Source organism: Microtus oregoni, unplaced genomic scaffold (genome assembly GCF_018167655.1).
Source record: "Microtus oregoni isolate MIOR12 unplaced genomic scaffold, Mior012 000013F_ref0000133, whole genome shotgun sequence".
Taxonomy (NCBI): domain Eukaryota; kingdom Metazoa; phylum Chordata; class Mammalia; order Rodentia; family Cricetidae; genus Microtus; species Microtus oregoni.
Window position 1 is genome coordinate 34605443 of NW_024543072.1, and position 15750 is coordinate 34621192.

Here is a 15750-nt window from a genome sequence, read left to right on the forward strand (position 1 = left end):
GGGGTACACTTATTTCTGTGTCTGTGCATGTGTTCCTCTATCATTCTATGCCTCATTTTTAGAGACAGGGTCTCTCATTGGACCTGGAGCTCACCACTGTGACTAGACACCTCTCCCTACCCAGCACACATGTTACCTGGCTTTTGCACAGATACTAGGGGCCCAACCTCAGGTCATCACAATCTCATGGCTAGAATTTTGCCCATTCACCCTTCTTCTCAGTTCAATAAACTTAAATCTTCTGGGGACAAGAAAAGAAACAAACATAATCATGCATTCATTCATAAAATGTGTTATCATCATCCTAATCATTGTTATTATCGTTCTGGGGACTGAGTCGAGAAACTCACATATACTGGCTAGGCGTGACTTCACTGAGTTACAGCCCCAAACTATCCTGTGGAGTATTGGCTTGAGAGTGTTGGCCTCCCAGTTTCTTTCTAACATAGGATGTTAGCAGCCGGAGGATAGGGAGCATTCTTTCTAATCTCAGAAATGTCAGATCATATTATCACCACCAATGGTAGAATGTTCTAGTCTATTCAGTGTATTGCAAAAAAAAAAAAAAAAGCATAACAGTTCATTGTGCTGGATATCTTTTTCTGGTTTATCTTTGGTTAAACTTCTCTCTCTCTGGTTTTTAAAGACAGGGTCCTCGGTTGTAGCCCTGACTGTCCTTCCTGTAACTTCCTCTGTAGACCGGACTGGCCTCAAACTCTGATATCTTCCTGCCTCGGCCTTCCAAGTGCTGGGATTAAGGGCTTGCACCTCTACCACCTGGTTTATTTCCTTTCTTAACAATCAATTTTTCCTTTTTTTCCTTCTATCTCTCTCTCTCTTTCCTTTCCTTTTTCTTTCTTTCTTTTTTTTTTTTTTTTGAAAGGGTTTCTCTGTGTAATGGTCCTGGCTGGAACTTGCTTTGTAGACCAGGCTGGCCTCAAACTCATAAAGATACCAGCTGCCTCTGCCTCCTGAGTGCTGGGATTAAAGGCGTGTTTTTCCACTGCCTGGCTCTAATTTTTCTTGAAAGAAACTTTTTACTTAATTCCTGTAGTGGTTTGAATAGGAATGGTCCCCATAGGCTCATAGAATGGTTGGTCACCAGAGAGTGGTACTAGTGGGTGTGGCTTTACTAGAATAAGTGCATCATGTGGGTGGGCCCTCATGATGTTTCAAATGCTCAAGTCAGGCCCAGTGTCTCTCTCTTCCTGTTGCTTACCATCCAATGTGGAGCTCTCAGCTGCTTCTCCAGCACAATGCCAGCCTTCATGCTGCCATACTTCCCGTATGACAATAATGGACTAAACCCTGATGTTAGCAAGCCCCAAGTAAATGCTTTCTTTTTTATAAGAGTTGCCTTGGTCATGACCACTTCACGGCAAAAGAGCACTAAGACAAGTACATTTAAAATTCTTAATTTTCTATGTGCATAATTTTTTCCGAATCTCATAAGAAGGCCTAAGCGTTTGGTATATAAACAAACATTAACTGCATCTATTCCTGAGAGAAACATAATCTGGTCAGTGAAATCTACCAAGGAAGTTCAGGCATGACATCCAGTCAGTCATTCGTTTAGCCTCGGGAATTAAGGTTTAACCTTTTGTGGAAATCCTGGAACTCTATTTGTACAGTTGAATGCCAACTGCTGAGGAAAGGAAGGCAGAAAACAGGGCAGCGGCTGAAAGCAACGAGTGCTCGACACAGGCGGGTTTGAGGCCAACTTAGTCTGCAAATAGAAAACTAGATGAGGCAGAGTGAGATCACAAGTCTCTGTCAAGCATGCACATGAGCAAAGGCTGGGGAGCAGTGGTGACAGGGCCCCAACAATGGGAGAGCTTAGGCAAGGGGTTGAAAACAGGCACACCAGAGACTGTCACCAAATTCCATGCCAATAAAAAATAAACAAGAGTCTGAACTTGCTGTGTACCATTCCTAAGACATGGAGAAACTTTCCTTTACCATAAAAATAGAAAAGTGCAGATAGATTTGAGGGTGGTTTGAATAGGGACAAGAGATCAAGCCTTTACATAAACACTTTAAAGTCTTGCAACCGTCCAACCGTACCCTGTGATTGTTCCATGTATCAATCATTTTTTTTTCACATATGTCAAACATTTCCCCTTGAATTGTTCTACTGGTCCTCATCACAAAAGATGATACTTGTTCAATTTTGTTATAAAAAGTGGCATGATGTTTTTTGGTACTTGAAATCCCTCTGAAGAAGTGATCCTACGTTTGCTGAGGACTTCTCATATTTGTGAGGAACCCAACTGTTCTTCTCCAACTTTCAATTTGAGTGACTAATAACAACTGGGATTTTAATTGTTGGTTTCTCTTTGCAAATTATAATTCCTCTGTGAGTCACTTCTTTCCATAGCAACCAGGTATGAGATAACAAACAGCGCTTGTGTTGTGTCAGAGGAGGACAGACCAGGTACCGAGGCTGTAATTTCAGCTAAAGCACTTCAAAGCGAGGGACAAAAAGTGGAACTGTATTTTACTTCAAAGTCACTTATAGCCCTAACATTTTATTGGTACTGAAACATTTTTTTCAGATCAATTATGTGTCATTAATTAACACTCATATCTTCCTATCTAAGGGTGTGGTTTATACACACTATAACTTCCGTTTTTGTTGTGATTGGGTTTAGCTCTAACACTAACAAGTAAGAGTTTTGAGCAATTACTTTTCCTTTGGGGTCTTATTTATCTCATTGACAAGATAATCAGGCTACCTGTTTCACTATATTGTCTTTTATCCCCCTATTTACGGTACTGCATAATATTTATTACCCCAATCACATTTCAGATCAAGAGAAATTCTAGCCTGGTATGGGGGCACAAGGCTTTAACCCCAGCAGGTACAGGTGGATCTCTGTGAGTTCATGGCCACCCTGGTCTAGAAAGTTCCAAGCCAACCAGGACTATATTGTGAGACCCTGGAGAGAGAGAGAGAGAGACAGACAGACAGAGACAGAGAGAGACAGAGAGACACAGAGCTGAGACCATCTAATTCTATAGTAGAGATACCTAGGACTAGCTTTATAATTTATGGGGGCTTCTTAAAAAATGAAAATGTTACATTTTTTATTTATCTTAGAATAAAATGTGTCAGGAGGATGACAGCTGAGCAGAAACCTCAGTCCAGATCCCTGAACACAGGGCCTTTTTGTTGATGGATCAGTAGCGTATTCACAAGGCCAGACTTGTAAAAAAGATTTTTTTTTTAAACTTTATATTCTCAGCTGTTGTTAACAAAATGAAAATCTTGGAGAAATTTTGGTAGGATAGTGACAGGAATCAGGAATCAAGAAAGGAAAGTGACAAGAGAAATATAAATACTTCAATGGACGTTGGAAGCTCTCACACATATCTGCAAGGCTCGCCAGAAGAAGAAATAGGTAACTGGTGGTTTCTAAAGGAACCCTCAGTGAGCAGTGCCCTCTGGTATGCACAGCCCGTAGAGTTCCTCCTACTCTGATACTGGGCTCCCTTGCTTCACCGGATGGAATGCGGCAGAAGTGAGGCTATGCCTCCGCTCTGAGCCTGGACTTTAAAAAGAATGAGGATCTCATCTTCCTAGCATTTGAGAGATGCCTGAACCATCACATAAAAAGATCAGCTGCTCACTGGGGACACTGAGTGGAAGACCACACACAGAAGCCAAGTAGGGGGATTGGAGCTGAGACACATCAAAAGAAAGGACGCTCCCCTGCCCCCACTCCCACCCTGCTGTCTTAGTTTCTGCACTCATGTAAATCCCCTTCGAAACCCAGTTGAGGCCAGGCTTTTACTCTAACTACAAAGGGACACCGAAGGAAGCCAGCAACGAAACTGTCCAACTGAGCCCAGGGAACCCACAGCACCCTCAAAGGGAAGACATTTGGTGTTGTTTATGTCATTCATTTTTTAATCTAGAAAAATTGTATTTGTGGTATAGAATGATGTCTTGACTATATGTACACACCATAAAATTAGCCATCTATCTTACCTCTACCACATGCATATTTTGTGCAATTCTTGCTTAAGCTTTGGGGTAGTTTATTTCACAAAACCAGAGAGTTTTGACTGTCTGTTTGAATGACTCTCCTGACTGTATGGAGTATCCATCCCATGTGACTTTACAGATGTTGAGAGGCTCTACAGATGGGCGAGCAGAACAGCACTGTCAGATTTCACGTTTCAGAGAAAAGCATGCTAACAGGAGCTGCCGAGTGCAGGGAGGCGAGAAAGAAGGCACAGACAGAACCCCAAACCCACTTGGCAGTTTGGCCCGGAGCAGCTCTAACAGGAACTGCCAAGCGTGTGCCAACTGTCCCCGTGTTCCTCTTTACAGGTAAGTGCTTTCTTTCCCTTAGGTGACCCAAGTTTTGAAACAGTATGTTTCACGGTGCCAGATTTTCGATCAAGCCAAGGCATATGACCAGCTCTCCCAAAAATATTTGAGTTGTATTTAATGTCTTGATGTACCCTTGGACGTCAAGAGGTGCAGCCTCCCCCAAACAAGGCCAAGACAGATTTGCAAGTCCAACTGGAGTGTGAGAAACATGCTCAATTGCTTCTTTGCTCATGAGGAATCAGAAAACTCACGGTGACATCGAAAGATGGACTTGTAAAATCTTTTATTTACTGTTAGAGCTTGAATGTGGGCATGGGCACACACATGTGCCACAGCTGCATGGTGAAATCAAGGACAGCTTTTCAGAATCCATTGCTTCTTTTCCTGTGGGTTTTCGGACTTGAACTCAGATCATCAGGTTTTGGCAGCAAGCACCTCTGTTGGCCCGCTAGGCCATCTCAACGCAGGGCATTTTAAGTTCTCCCTTCATTACCGCAAGATTCTTTTCTCTATTATCAAAAAACTAAGCTATTTTAGTCTCTCTTCTTTACAAATTATAGTTTGATTTTAAAGGGGAAGTATAGGAAGACAAGTTTTCTAGGTCTACGAACAGTTTCTGAAAGTAATATCTCTTTTATTAATGTCTACAGGATTGGAAAGAGCTAGAGTGAACCATATCATTCCACTATCTAACATTCCATAACATCTTTAATCAGAGTAAAAGGCAGTCATTTTCTTGCTGGAACTTACTATTTTCCCATCTATATTAAAATTAGTGAAGAAAATAATAGCCGCCACCTCGCTTAATGGCAGCGATGAATTAACATTGTAAAAGCTTCTTATATAAACTTTATTCTCTATTAGAAAAAATAGCAGAAATCTCTTAACATTCAAAATAGTCGTAATATATTGGCTATTTTATATTTGCTCTAAATGGCTTAGGCCTTAAGAAGTTTCTTCAGTCTTTATCCTTTCCTTTTCTTTCTTGGTTTTCAATTCTAGTAAACGTCACAGCCAAAGAGTTCCAGGCGAAGTGCAATACTTTGGTTCCAGGATTTAGGAATGATGCGGATAAATCTGGAAATGATGGGTGGGTTAAAGAAGTTCTTCATTTGTCCTTTGGTATTACTATTTCCTTCGAAAATCTGAAAGAAAAACATGATAAAAATTGTCAACATTTACATCATGGGCATTAATGTTTCATTCTCATTTTTTAACATCCTTTTATACCAAAGTCAATTATTATATATTTTTTTGCTATTATCAGTAAGTTACTAAATCAGAAGACAGATAGATGTCCCCTTAAAGATGTTCTTGTTTGTTTGTTTGTTTGTTTGTTTTTGAGACAGAGTTTCTCTGTCTAGTCCTGGCTGTCCTGGAACAAGCTCTATAGACCAGGCTGGCCTTGAACTCACAGAGATTCGCTTGCCACTGCCTCCCGATTGCTGGAATCATTTCTTAATGATGTGTCAGACTAGGAAAAAATAAATAAACCTGACATGAGTGTTTATAAACTTCTTCTTTAGCGTCTTTGTTGCCATGTGAGTTTGAAGACGTCATTACATCCCTCTGCACTCACTGTCTCATCATCAGGGCGAGAACAATCAAGTTTGCATCATACAAGTTGCACACATTTGAAAATGTGTGTAAGCACACGGCGAGTGCCTCGTCAGGGTTGTGTAGTGGATGCCAATGAATAACTTGTTGTCACTGACATTTAAAATAAATGTGACCCTGAGGTTTTTATTTTCATTTCTCTTTTTTGGTGTGTGCTTTTCCTCCTCCTCGAGTGTTTATGTTTGTTTCTGTTCTCCCCCTCAGGAAGTTCCCTGAGATTTACCCACACAGCAGCAGTGAGAAGTCATTATTTCTTTAAGGTAGCGGGGTTTACCCTGATGTGAGGGCAGCCTGCTGTAACAAGATAACACACACTGCCGGGGGTTTACAAATAAGAAAGGGGCAGCAATTTATTCAGTGCTAAGCATTTAATTAGAATTAAATCAAATTAAACCTCCCTGGGTTGCTTTTCCTACTAGTTTTAGCCCAGTTTCCATTCCTGGAACACTAGGCAGACTTCCTTGGCTTTACTTCGGACAGCATCATTAAACCACCTGGTAGAAGGTAGAGGGACTTAGGAATGTAATAGAGCAGTTAGTTTCACCTGAAGAGTGGTTTTCCCAAATGTTTTCTGTTCAGTAGCAATGTGACATACAGAGGCTTGCAGTCCTGGGCATCTGATTCGCTACAAGCAGCAACTCTAACTGCAGCAACTGTGTTTTATTATTATTATTGCAAAGGTTTTCTGGATAGGTTCATTGTCTTTCTCAGTCAGAGAGAACAAAAGCCACACTGCACCCCTGGCATTTTGTCCTCCCCATTTTAGTTCACAGGTGGCGAAGTCAGAAAAGTGATGGAAATGGTCCCTCTGCTAAGACCAGCCACCTGGAGAACGGGGGTTGAGAAGACTGGGGGAGCGGTACATAACCAGCATTGTCAAATCAAGAAGCCCTTGTTTGTCTCATCAGGAGACGGTTCTCCAGCAGCTTTTGCTTTGCCAGATGGCACCCGTACCTTGTCCACCATGGAGGATTTCTGCCTGTAAGGCTTCCATTCCATGCCCTGGTCACTGTACTGGATGCTGTAGCTCTTCACGTACATCTCAGAGGACAGAGACTTACAGCCCTGCGTTACAATGGCAGTTATCTTCTTGATCTTGAGCAGATCGATCTGCAGCCACTGCTTGTTGTTATTTGCCTATGAAAATGATTTAAAAAACAAAAACAAAACCCTGGAATGAGTATGCTGTTAGAGCCTGTCTGTTTGTTACGATCAGGATGTTTAGAGACACACGGGGCTTTTCCATTTGCTCCCTTAGGAGCCACTGTCTTTGAGAGAACTTCACTGTGATTTCTTGTTTATTGCTGTGGATCATGATGGGGGACAGGGACTAAAGAGAGAGGAATAGACTATACATAAAAGGATGGCAATATTAAAGGGAACTGATTAAGAACAAAGTATGTTCAATGTCAAACATATGTATGACATTGTCACAATAAAACCTATTCCTTTGTACACTAATCTAAAAAATTTAATTTCTACTGACGTATTGCATATCATCTACAATAATCATTGCTTTTTCTTTTTTATGTCCCTTGCTGTTCTAGTGTGAGAGCTTAGTTAGTCTTTTACCCCTGGTGTTTATAACAAGACAAGGTACACAGTGTTTGACAAGTAGCTGCTGGATAAATACATACAAGAATTTTACTTGAAATGAAAAGAGTACATTCCCAAATTATCTGCGAACTTAAATTATTTACTATCTCTTTGCACACTGCTGTTCCTTCCCGTTTTAAATCCCAGCTCGACCAAGAACCACAGTGAAGATGTGTGACTTCTTCTGAGCCATGGCTAGAGCTGCGACTGTGGATTTTACAAGTCATCCTAGCCTCTCAGATCGGGGACTTCAGAATCTAACACTCCTGCTCCCCAGTCACGCACCTCCCCCCAACTATGTCCCCTGTGGTAGGGGCCATTGTTTGTTTCTGGAAGGCAAGAGAACACCATTTGTATGGTTGTTGTCACCTTGGCTTGCCAGGCATTCACACGGCCCTGGGCATTCAGGCGGGCACGGGAGGGCTCCCAGTAGTCTCCCCACCAGGACTTTTTAAATGAGGATGCAGTGATTTGCTTGTTTTCTATCCTTCCATCTTCCAGGCCCAGTGGTGTGGAACATCCTGCCAAGTGGAAAGTAATGTGATTAATTACACAGCACTAATAGTCCCTGCATTGCATTTGCAACAGAGGAGGCAAGAAACACCACTCCCAGGGACACAGCAAAACAATCAAAACAAAGAACAATTGTTCAATTCAAGTGCAAGTACCACTATAAATATACTATTCAACGCTCGTACTCACACCCATTTGACAGAAGAGTATAGAGGACAGCAAGACATAGCAGCTTGCCCAACACAAGACAGTCAAAAGAACAGGAAACTGAATTTAATGCCAGTTATCATCAAACACTATATCCTGAGTATGGGTACTCCCTTCCTCAGACAGACATGAAGCTGTCAGTCTTTGAGGTAGATGGTAGTTCTGAAAAATTTATGTGTCCCATAATAATGACATTTCAGTTAATAGCAGACCACACAAATAATGTGAAGCTGATGCCTTGTAACATCCTAGCTGTCATAGTAATGTATAACCTCTGTGTTTGTGATGGTGCCCTAAGTAGATTTATATGCAGTGCATAGAATTATGTAGAATTCATAATATTCCATAGTAGACTACAATGTAACAGCTTTGTGTATTTATTTTACTTTCTAATCATTATTTTTGAATGCACTCTTTCTACTTAAATAAAGTAGCTTATTGTGAAGCAGCGCCATGCTATGCTCATTCACTATGTTTCCTGATTGTGTCAAGAGACCATACTGAGTGACTGTACTGTGCTGTCTAGGTTTGTGTAAACACAATTTATGGTGTTTGCATGGTAAGCAAAATAACCTAAAATGCATTTCAAAGAACTGATTTCTACAGTTGAGTGAGGCATAGCTGTACACACACACACACACACACACACACACACACAGTTTTTTTTAACAGAAGCTGATGAGAAGATGTAGTGAAGCTTTGGGAGTCACTGTTTGTGTTTTCCTTTTCAAAATTTTGAACACATATACTCTTTAGAATTTTGCCAAGGTATAATTTGAGCATTCTAGGCAGCAGAACTGACCTATTGATTTAGGAAACTAGCTAGTGAATAAGGCTAGCTAAATATTTTCTTAGTGCTACTTTGTTTTTTATTTGAAAGATACAGACTTTTATTTTGAAGCTATAGCTTGCTTTTCATATGTGGGAAAAAAAATCCTAAGAGGAACCTGTGTGCTGTGTGGTAATGTTCTTGTCCATTGTAAAGATTTGTCATTCATATTGGTTTAATAAAATGTTGACTGGCAGTAGCCAGGCAGGAAGTATAGGTCGGGCGATCAGACTAGGAGTATTCTGGGAAGAGGAAAGGCGGAGACACAGTCACAATCCAGATGCAGAGGAAGCAAGATGAGAATGTCTCACTGAGAAAAGGTACCAAACCATGTGGTTAAGCATAGAAAAGAATTATGGGTTAATTTAAGTTGTAAGAGCTAGTTAGTAATAAGCCTGAGCAATAGGCCAAACAGTTTATAATTAATACAAGCCTCTGTGTGTTTCTTTGGGGCTGAACAGCTATGGGACCAGATGGGACAGAAACTTCCATCTACATATGTAGAGCCCACTATGTAAGTTCCAAAAAAATGGAGAAAAAAAGCAATGCTTATTATATAGAAAATGATTTTTTTTTTTTTTAGTTTTTCAAGACAGGGTTTCTCTGTAGCTTTGGAGCCTATCCTGGAACTAGCTTTTGTAGAGCAGGCTGGCCTCAAACTCACAGAGACTCACCTGCCTCTGCCTCCCACATTGGATTAAAGGCGTGTGCCACCACTGCCCAGCAAAAATGAATATAAATTAATAGAACAGAACTTCACATTCTAGGTTAGCGAGAGTACATGACTGAGCAAAGCTACCATTCACACCATAATTATGGAAACAAAACTCCCATGACTTGTAGAACTGTTTCATGGAGTAATCCTGCCTACACAAAATTTGCATTTTGTGTGGGCAGTTTTATACACTACTAGTAATTAGGTACTGGCAATTGTCCACATCCATATCTCTCACAAATGTCAAGGTCAGCATTATCTACTTTGGAAAGAAACTGGTTCCAAAATTCAGGTACTTTCTTAATGATGAGTCAGGGGAAGATCATGTAGTTAACAAGAGCATGACACTCAATTTTTTAGCAGTCAGCTGAGGCCTGGGTCAGCCAAGCCTTGGGCCAATTTCTTTTAACTCAGAATGCCTGGACGATGATAGTATTTTCTGTATGTGCCTGAAAGTTAAAAATACTGGAAGACCTTGCTTCAAAATCAGAGAACAGTCAGTAGACCTTTATTATGACTGTTTCTTATGACCCAGATTTTGTTACATCCTAATCCAAATTTCATTCCCTGAAAAAAATAGAGGCTTGAAAAGACTTGAGGACTTATACCGGGTCCAAAACAGATTACAGAACACACTCGTGGTTTCAGAAATAGGAAACCAGGGTCAGATTAAAGAACACTCACTGAACCCCCAAAATATGCCAGAGTCATGGCTCCTTCAGTCAAGAGGCTCTCACTGAAAATGGGCTGATGGTGACAGTCCCAACCTAGACCATTGATGATGCCATGGTGGGGCCATGGTGATGCTCATATCATCTAGACATCATCTAGTGAGGTGCTGCCTACCTCCTGACTACCGGAACCAGACTCAGTCTCTGTTTAGATAGTACTGAGAATATCCCTATTTGGAACTGATGTTTTGCAAATAAATAAATAAATAAATAAAAATCTGGAGCCTGAGTGGTTGAGGAGTATCTAAGAATTCTAGTCTCCCACACTGCTCAAATCTTGAGTTTTGGGGTGGCCATGAGGAGGTCGTGCTTCTTGTCCCTTACCATTCAGCTCACAGCCTTGTAGCTCTAACCGAAGGGTGGGTCTATTATAGGACTTTGTTGGATGTATCCTAATGTATCTAGCCACGATAGGTGGGTCAAACCGATTCTCTTTTATTGTAGAGGCATCTGAGTTGCCAGCAAAATCCTAGAGGAAAAGAGGAAAACATTAATAACAATTCCTAAGACATTGTCTTTTTAACAAATTCATCTAACAAGTTTTGTAAGATTCTTTCATGGGAACTGAATCAATTCAATTGGGTTTGAAAAACTGATTGTGGATATTTCTACTTCGAGGAAGCTGGTGCCGATGCACTTTCTCCTATTCCCTCTGCTGTGTAGAGCCAGAAACCCTGGACTACGCCTAAAAGAAGCAAAAGAAGATGAGAAGCTGGTATGAAGAAGCAGAACAGACCAGCTAAGCCTCTCGGGGATATAAGGAATAGCACGGTCCTGGGGCCCAGGCTTTCTGTTTCCGTCACACGTCCCGGGCTTCTCAGAGATGAAGACGGCAACAGTCTCACTAGATAGCAATTGAGTACCAGCCAGCTACCACAGGAAAACAAACAAACCCAGACTTAACCCAAGCATAGGAGTAGCAGCTGGACTGAAGGGTTAGACTTCTAGATTTCTGGGACTGAAGAGGTACTAGAAGCATCGTAGGGTATTAGAGAAGGGCAAAGTAGGAGCCCAGCATGCCGTCTCTGCAAATCCTAGTAGGGCGCCCTCAGCAGTGTCAAGAGAAGCCAGTGTGGAACTCTTCACCTACCTAGCAGTCAAGAGAAATAATGACTCCTAAGGCGCCCAGTGAGAACTTGGACTCTGACCCCTACCTGGAAGTCACCAGTCTATGCCCCACCTCCCTGTCTCTGACAGAGAAGCACCAGAAAATGCCCAGCAAAAACAAGGCAAGAGTAGGCATCAGCAAGATTGAACACAAACAATAGAAGGAAATTGATAAAGGAACTGGTGCTTGGAGAAGATTAAAAACAAATTGACAGAACCTCAACAGGGCTGACCCCAAAGTAAAAGAAGAGAGAAATTTTGATGTCAGAGATGAAGTAGGCCATATCGCTACAGTCCCTACAGATGTTGGGAGGACATCTGGGGACAACTGGTACTACAGATTCTACACATGTGACCCACAATGCAGAGGAAAGGGGCCAGTTCATGTTTTAAGAGCCTTAGAAAGAATCACAACTTACCCTATAAAATAGACAGCTCAAATAGCCTTCAAATGACTAAAGAAAGAAATTGAATTTAAAAATTTTACATTTCCCACAGAGGAATTTTCAGGTCCAGGTGGGTTTGTGGGTGATGTCTGCCAAATGAAGGAATTAGCAACGATTTTAGAAATCTCATCCCAAGCACTGAAGGGAATACTCTTTGATTTATTTCACAAGTCACCCACTGCTGTATTAAAGTTAGAAACAGCAGAAAACAATCAAACTGCACACCAAAGTGCCTCATAAATACGGGCCTGAATATCCTTAAGGTATGATGGTCAACTGCTGTCTGTGTTTTCTCTCCCACTACTGATTTTTTTAGCATCATAATTGAAGATTTTTAGTGATCTTAATCTAAACTGCTTTATAAATGTGTCCCTATTAGAAATAGCTGAGACAGCAAAGGAAAAGTAGCCTATGGTTAATGGTTTATATAAAATACCAACAGAAACAGATTAAAAGTGGTTGGTCTAATGACAGCCGACAGGCTCTCTACATTTGGATATTTTTGTCTGCGGAGGAGGCTCGGGACAAGGGGCTGATCTAGGAATCTTGGCTCGGCTCATGGAGGACCAGACAGGAGGACACTGATCCTCAGGCATGTCCCCAAGAGCAGCTTGAGAATCACGCGGCTTCAGAGCATCTCTGGGTAATTATGCTCACTGTAAATTAAGGCATGTTAGATAAGGAACAAAGTAAAATACGACCGTGAAATCAGAACTCTTGGAGGGCAGTTTCTAGATAGGCTCTGTGTTGCTCAGTGGTAGACACTGTTCCTGCCACCTGATAATCTAGTTTGTAGGGTGTTTGCTTAAATGAGTTTTTCCTCTCAAGTCTTGGGAGGTTTGAAGTTTTAGTAGCTCCTTGTGTCCTTTTAATTTGTAATATACAGGCTTATATTGGCGTTTTTTACTTCCTAGGACCCTTAGAAAACCATTCACATTTCAATCGTCCTGATGTACTGGTAAAGGACACTGCTACAGAAGCCCCAGAGTGAGTCTTAAGATTTAGCCAGAAAACATGAGCACAAACCATGATGTTCTTTGTGCTGTTCCCTCTGAAGATCTGCCAGTTGGTTTGGTCGGAGCTGTATGCCACGTGGAATTCAGTGATAAAGCAAGACTTTAGGTAGTGTTTCGCACCCTGGGTTTGTACCCCTGTGACTACAACTTCCTTCTGCATGTCCACCTGCAGTACAGACAAGTCGGTAAACAGCAACATCCTCGTTAGTGAGTCACAGCTCGCCATAGCTCATGCTGTCATCAGCTTTCTTTAGCATTGGACAATGCCCAAGGTCTTAGTGAGCTCAGTAAAATGGTGAGGCCAGGGTACGGCCCACAGTCGAGCAAAGCACACCTGGACTTGAGTGTCAGCCGAGGCGCTGGCTGGGAGAGCTTTACTTTGGGAAAGTGGTTGTCACCTTCGTCTGAGTTTTTCTTTCTTAGGCTGAAAATCAGTAGACCCACCTCCCCAAGCTGATAGGAGGAAGTGAAGAGCTGAGAACAGTACCTGCCACCCCTTACTGCTTTTTCCTTTAGCGCCACTGTAAGAACCTACTGACTTGCTGCCATTTTTGTCTCAATAGCGGTCAATACCATCAGGTTAGTAAGCCATACCTGGATCCAAGACTTAAAGGCAAAGTCTAAAGCAGATTTCTCTAAACTCCAAGCATTATATGAACCACCATTGTTCAATCGTGCTAGTTTGGGCTCCCAATAACCTAAATTCATAAACAGAAGGAAAAGGAATTGTGAATTTATTTGTTTTTTGAGGGAAGGTCTTGTTATATAGCCTAGGCTAGACTCAAGCTCACAGTCTTCCTGCCTCAGCCAGGTACTACCATGTCTAGCTTGAAGTGTTGTTCCTTTTTTTTTTTTTTTAATAGAAAATGACCAGTTTCTCAAGTAAGTTTGGTCCAGCAGAGAAGCAGATCCTCGGAGGATCTGTGCTGTAGGTAGGAGACCAGGCAGGTGGCATGGGCATAGGCTGCCTAGCCAGTCCTGAGTGATGAAACCTTGGCTTTCGGCCATGTTTAGTCAGCTCAAAGGCGTCAGCCACCCTTCCTTGTGCATAGGTCATGTTTGTGTTTTCTCAGCCATGTTGATATGGCTACTGCTGAATATACCTACTGAACAAGAAGATTTGGGAGGAATCCGTGGGATCTCATGATGTTCTTCATTGTGGCCTCTAGATCTCAGAAAGGGATTCGAGGCAGAATGAATAAATCTAAGAGACGTTTTGTTCATAACATTTCTTGACTGGATGAATGGCTAGCTTAAGTATTGGAACTGTCTTTCTTGAACAATAAAACCCAGTGAATCTGGCTGGAGCTTATGTGTGAGGGCCAATCTAGGCAAGATAAATGGAGTTTGGGAAATGATCACAATGTCCTAAGACTAAGCTATTTACTTCCTGCCAAATCCCTGCAGAGCTGTGGGTTGCTTAACAATGCTGGGTTCTTGGTATTTCCTAGAGAAGACCCTTTGGGGAATAGACATGCTGGGTGTATGAATATGATTTTAGCTCCTGCTATATTTCTTTCTCTACCAGAGGAGAGCTACAGATGGAGCTGTTTCATCAAAGCTGTGGCAGACACAAACCCAGAGAGAGGAACTGGCTCATGGTCAGGTTGTCATGCCTGGCTTCATGAGCTGGATTCTGCACAGTGTAGGCATCCCCAGTCACAGGTTACGATGTTGCTACTTACTCAGATGTCCTGAGGCCTTGATCTGTGAATCAGATATGACACCCGTGCTCAGTCCCATTGGCATCTTACACTCTGTGAAAAAAAAAAACACAAAAATCAATAATTTTTTTAGAAAAAAATATATATAATAAGTAAAACCTCCATGGCTAGAGATTGTTTGCACTTATCTTTCACGATAATGACATTAATATGCCTGATTAGAAAGTGATAAGCACTCAGCAAGACTTTAGTGTTTATTAAAATAGTCAATACCACATGAGAAATTAACTGGAGTCTTAAAAATATTTTTAAGCTGACTTCTGTCTGGCTCAATTTTTAAAACAAAGTCTTGACATTAAGCGCTATTATTCCTAAGACTGCAGGGCGCTCTTGGCCTGGGGGTTACAAGGAAGGAACTACCAGCTAGCGGGTACCTGGATGAGAACGCAGTGCTTGGTCGTCAACAGGTGATTGACAAGACTTGATACCAAATGGATAGATAATCTACGAGTTCCTGCAGAATCCTGGTTTCTCTTTCGGCTCTACTCTAGGAGCTTAAAGATTTTCTTACATATATTTTCCCATGGGTCAAAATTTCTGAGGAAGTAAGCTTTCTATTGTTTCCCCAGTCATGAAATACTTGACCCGTTTGTTAGGGTTTTATAGATAAATTGTTATGTTTTTAATGGCCAGGGAAAAAAGGCTGTTTCATCTTTGTCACAGCAGAATGATGAGAATCAGATATTTGCAAGAATCAGATAACTGGACATTGGAAGCATTCTATTATTTGGCACCTCCTCATCAGCAAATATCACATGGGCGATACCTTTGTCTATGATGAGAAAGGGTGTTTGCATGCCTGCTATCTGGTTCTCTCCAATCTCTGTGTCCAGCAGCCACCAGCCAGGCTTTGAGGCCTTCATTTCAAGAGTTTTAAATGAACCTAAAATAGGGAGTGAAAGAGAAAATT

The 15750-nt window shown here is 41.5% G+C and overlaps 1 protein-coding gene across 1 annotated transcript in view; it reads right to left on the reverse strand.

Moving 5' to 3' along the window:
* Positions 1 to 4605: 4605 nt before the first annotated feature.
* Positions 4606 to 15750, reverse strand: part of F5 (coagulation factor V) — a 77700-nt gene continuing 66555 nt past the window's right edge. Inside the window, exons 18-25 of the mRNA XM_041663108.1 lie at positions 15607 to 15723; positions 14802 to 14873; positions 13711 to 13814; positions 13127 to 13282; positions 10872 to 11016; positions 7922 to 8073; positions 6911 to 7093; positions 4606 to 5484 (exon numbers count right to left, since the gene is read on the reverse strand). Of these exons, the coding sequence (XP_041519042.1) occupies positions 5338 to 5484; positions 6911 to 7093; positions 7922 to 8073; positions 10872 to 11016; positions 13127 to 13282; positions 13711 to 13814; positions 14802 to 14873; positions 15607 to 15723 (1076 nt within the window). The 3' untranslated portion in view covers positions 4606 to 5337. The remainder of the gene's footprint in view (positions 5485 to 6910; positions 7094 to 7921; positions 8074 to 10871; positions 11017 to 13126; positions 13283 to 13710; positions 13815 to 14801; positions 14874 to 15606; positions 15724 to 15750) is intronic.